Source organism: Pundamilia nyererei, unplaced genomic scaffold, assembly GCF_000239375.1.
Source record: "Pundamilia nyererei isolate P.nyererei 1_Seehausen unplaced genomic scaffold, PunNye1.0 scaffold00404, whole genome shotgun sequence".
Taxonomy (NCBI): domain Eukaryota; kingdom Metazoa; phylum Chordata; class Actinopteri; order Cichliformes; family Cichlidae; genus Pundamilia; species Pundamilia nyererei.
In genome coordinates, this window is record NW_005187805.1 from 161,445 (window position 1) to 165,460 (window position 4,016).

A 4,016-nucleotide genomic window follows, 5' to 3' on the forward strand; every position below is an offset into this window, starting at 1 on the left:
GCCTCAGGGCTGTGTTTTAAGCCCCCTGCTGTACTCACTGTACACTTATGACTGTGTAGTCACATCAGACACCACCTCCATTGTCACTTTTGCTGACGACACTGCTGTTGGGGGCCTGATCTCCGACAACATCGAGACGGCCTACCTGGAGGAGATTAGGAACCTGGAGACCTGGTGCCAGGAGAATAACCTCCTCCTAAACATCAGCAAGACTAAGGAGCTGATCATGGACTTCACTACAAAGCAGGCGAGGAATTACAAACCCCTCATCATCAGTGGCACGCCAGTGGAGAGAGTGGACAGTTTCCGATACCTGGGTGTCCACATCACTCAGGACCTGTCATGGTCCTGTCCTGTCATATCAACACCCTGGTTAAGAAAGCCCGTCAGCGTCTCTTCTTCCTCAGAAGACTTAGAGACTTCCATCTGCCACTGAAGGCGCTCAAGAACTTCTACTCCTGCACCATCGAGAGCGTCCTGACGGCAAACATCTGCACCTGGTTTGGGAACAGCACCAAGCAGGACAGACGAGATCTGCAAAGAGTGGTGCGCTCAGCCAAACACATCATTCAATCAGAGCTCCCTGACCTGCTGTCCATCTACACCAAGCGACCAAAGCTAAGAAGATTATGATGGACCTCTCCCATCCCAACAATGGACTCTTCTCACTGTTGAGGTCTGGGAAGCGCCTCCGCTCCCTTAAGGCCAAAACAGAGAGAATGAGGAGGAGCTTCTTCCCCCAGGCTATTCGGGCCCTGAACCAGGTGTAGGACTGAACTCTCCCACACACGTCCCTATAAGACTGGACTCTCACACACATCACATCACCACACGCACCACCACACATTTCCTATAATCCTATAATTCCTATAATTTATAATCTTTATAATCTTTATAATCTCTTCTGCTATTTGCACATTCTTTACTGTAAATTCCCAAGTTAATTTGTAAATTTTGTAGTAACCTCTAAATTGTAAATATTGTAAAACCTTTTTTTCTGTCATTTAATTAATGGTCGGGCATTGTACAGCTACAAGCATTTCACCCCCACGTCATACTGTGTATGGTTGTGTGTGTGTGACAAATAAAATTTTAATTTTAATTTTGAATTTATTAAATATCTCTTCTTGCTTAACAGTTGTTTTCATTTTGTTGTTTCACAGATATTTCAGAGGAAGCTTTTATCACTTTTATTCAAAGTGCCTCGCTCTACTCTGAGAGCATGAACGCTCTCAGCCTGTATACATGGCTCCTGTGGGAATTGAACCCCTCACCCTGGCAGTCATACAGTAGCACCCATTTAAGATCAGTGCTATCACTGCCAGAGAGTGGGGTTAAATTCCCACGGGGCCCCACACCTGCCACTCTTTAAAAATGCATGCTCTTAAGGCACTTTGGATGAAAGCACCCTCCAAATGGCGGCTGTAGGTAATGAAAATTTTTCAAAAAATTCTCAGCTAAAACTGATATATAGAGTGTTGGAAATGAGCGGCGCAGATATAGAGCTGCTATTCTGTGGCAGCCGACTGCGGTATTGTCAGCGGTGATAATATTTTCTGTGAGCTGAAGATAGCTTCTCCCTCAGCACGCCTGAGGGGAGGTTAAGCCTCATAGCTAGTGGCCTGTGAACCAGAGAATGGGAACTCCTGTGTGTGTGTGTGGGTCTGTGTGTGTCTGTGTGTGTTTGCGTAGATGGAAGCTAGTGAGAGGAATTGGAGGTTGTGAAAGGGAGAAGAAAAGTTGTAGCAAGAGAAGGAAAAGAGATTTGTGTCCTTTCACTCATATCTGTTTCATAGATAGATGCATAGATGGATACAGGGTGATTTAATGGGAACTAATGCGACAAATGCACTATTTTCTTTCTACTTGATCACCTCATCTCACCGTCTTTATTTTCCCCTCCATCTTGATTCCACCCGTCTCTCCCTCTTTCATTTATTTTCCTGCTCCACACCTTTCCTTCTCCTCCCCCTCCTCTCCATCTCATCCATCAATCCATTCATCCATCTCTCCTGATCGGCCCTCAGCCCACAGAGAGAGAGCAAGAGAGAGTTAGCATCAGGATTATTTGTCTCCCTTACTATGCTGTCATATCTCTCCCTGACCCCCTCTCTCTCTTTCCCCCCTCCCTCATTATCTTTTATCTCGCCCCACCTCTCCTACCCTCTACCTCCAAGCATCCATAACTCCTCCTGATGGGGTCCAGTGCCCCAGAGACACAGGTTCTCTCCACACCTCCTCCTCCCTCTACATTACCAACCTTTCCTCCATCCATTCCTCACTAGTCTCTTGCTAATTTTCACCTCTGCCATTCTTCTCCATACACAGTACCTCCCTGTTTTTAGTCTCAATCAAGTGACAACCCTCCTACTCATTTCCTCCTCCTTCCCCCCATTTTTCTTTCCTCTATCTATCCTTTTCTACCTGTCAATTCAGGTTGATTTCCTTTTTTCCCTCCTTTATGCTTGCTCACCCCTCCTTTAGCTCTTTTCTTCCCTCGTCTTCCTTTAATTTTCACATTTAAACTTTCTCACCCTTTTCCCCACTTACTCCCCCTTCCCATTCCTGCTCTCTCTTCATCCTCGTATCTTTCCGCCCCTGCCTGTATCTCTTTCTCATATTCATCCTTTGGAACAGGATAAATATGAAGAAGGAACAGATCTCTTTCCTTTCTCATTCCATTTCACCTTTTTTCTGTCTCATTTGGTTTCTTTCTTCTCACCTTTCCTTTCCCCCCCCCTTTTCATTTACACTCTTCAGTCTCTCCCTATTGCTTTTTTAATATTTTCTTTTATCTTTCCTTTCTTCCTCTGCCCCCTTCCCTCAACCGTGATCCTCAGCCATCGATTTTCTACTTGTTCATCTTTCATGTACTTTCTTGTACCTTTTTACCTTCACTCCCTGTCCTCCCCTTACCATACTTCTGTTCTTCTCTTCTTCCTCCCTGATTTTTCTCTTTTCATTTCTTTCACTTTTCTATCCTCTTTTTTATCTACTCCATCCTCTCATTTCTTCATTCCCTGTCCCACATTCATCCTCCTCTCCTTTTCTCCCTTTTTTACACTTCTCCAGAGGACATGATGAATGCAGAGGTTATTGAACGGTAGAAATAATGAAATAAAATGGAACAGAAACCCACCCAGAACAAAACACATTTTCTCATTTTCTTCCAGTAAAAGTTATGAATTTTTTATGTTTCAATCTTCCTCTTTAATGAAATAGTTTTTTTAGAGGCGACACGTCATACATTTTCATAACAGGAATTTGGGCTGACATTTTCAATATGTTGTTTCGTATGGCGTGTGCTGCGTACATAATGGATTCATGAGCACCTGAGTGTGTGTTTGCATCACTGCAGGTTGGCATTTACTTGTCAGCTTTTTCCATGCATTTATGCATTTGTTTTGAATACTTATTTATGATTGTGCAAACTGACTAATATTTTAAATCACTTTTTTTTTGTCTTCTCTCCAGTGTTTTAAACAGGACCCCGGTTCATCTCATCTATGAGATCATTCTGGTGGACGACTTCAGTGACGACGGTGAGCTGCAGCTGGACGCACACATTCATATACACACTGCAAATATACACATGCCTGGTTTCTTCCAGGTCAGAGATAACAAAGATGAGACCTACAAAACAGGTCAGAGGGAGGAATGTGTCCACAGCAGCTGGGTCCACAGCTTCAGGATTAAAATGGAGTTTAAAAAAAAGAGAAGAAACTCCGTTCTGGGTCAGAACGGAGTTTCGTTCACAGCGTGAACACTATCTCATCCACAGATGTGCCCAGTCCATCTCCAGAGGTTCAAAAAGTCCTAGTGAACTATATCAAACAAGGTCAAGGTCAAGGTAACTTTATTTATACCCAAAGGCAAGGTAAATTTGCTTTACAGAAAAATGACAGCATTTGGCATCCCTTTAAAAACACACATACCTAGTAAATATATAAAGCTCACTGTGGCACATATATAATAGTTTTGATATTTCGAATCAAAAACAGTTCTTATTTAATTCA

General features: G+C 43.3%; 1 protein-coding gene across 2 annotated transcripts in view; it reads left to right on the top strand.

Annotated features, from left to right (window-relative positions):
* galnt14 (UDP-N-acetyl-alpha-D-galactosamine:polypeptide N-acetylgalactosaminyltransferase 14 (GalNAc-T14)) overlaps positions 1–4,016 on the top strand; it is a 244,066-nt gene that overhangs the window by 158,235 nt on the left and 81,815 nt on the right. For both annotated transcript variants that reach the window (XM_005753112.1, XM_005753113.1), the window contains exon 4: positions 3,475–3,542. In XM_005753112.1, the coding sequence (XP_005753169.1) occupies positions 3,475–3,542 (68 nt within the window). The remainder of the gene's footprint in view (positions 1–3,474; positions 3,543–4,016) is intronic.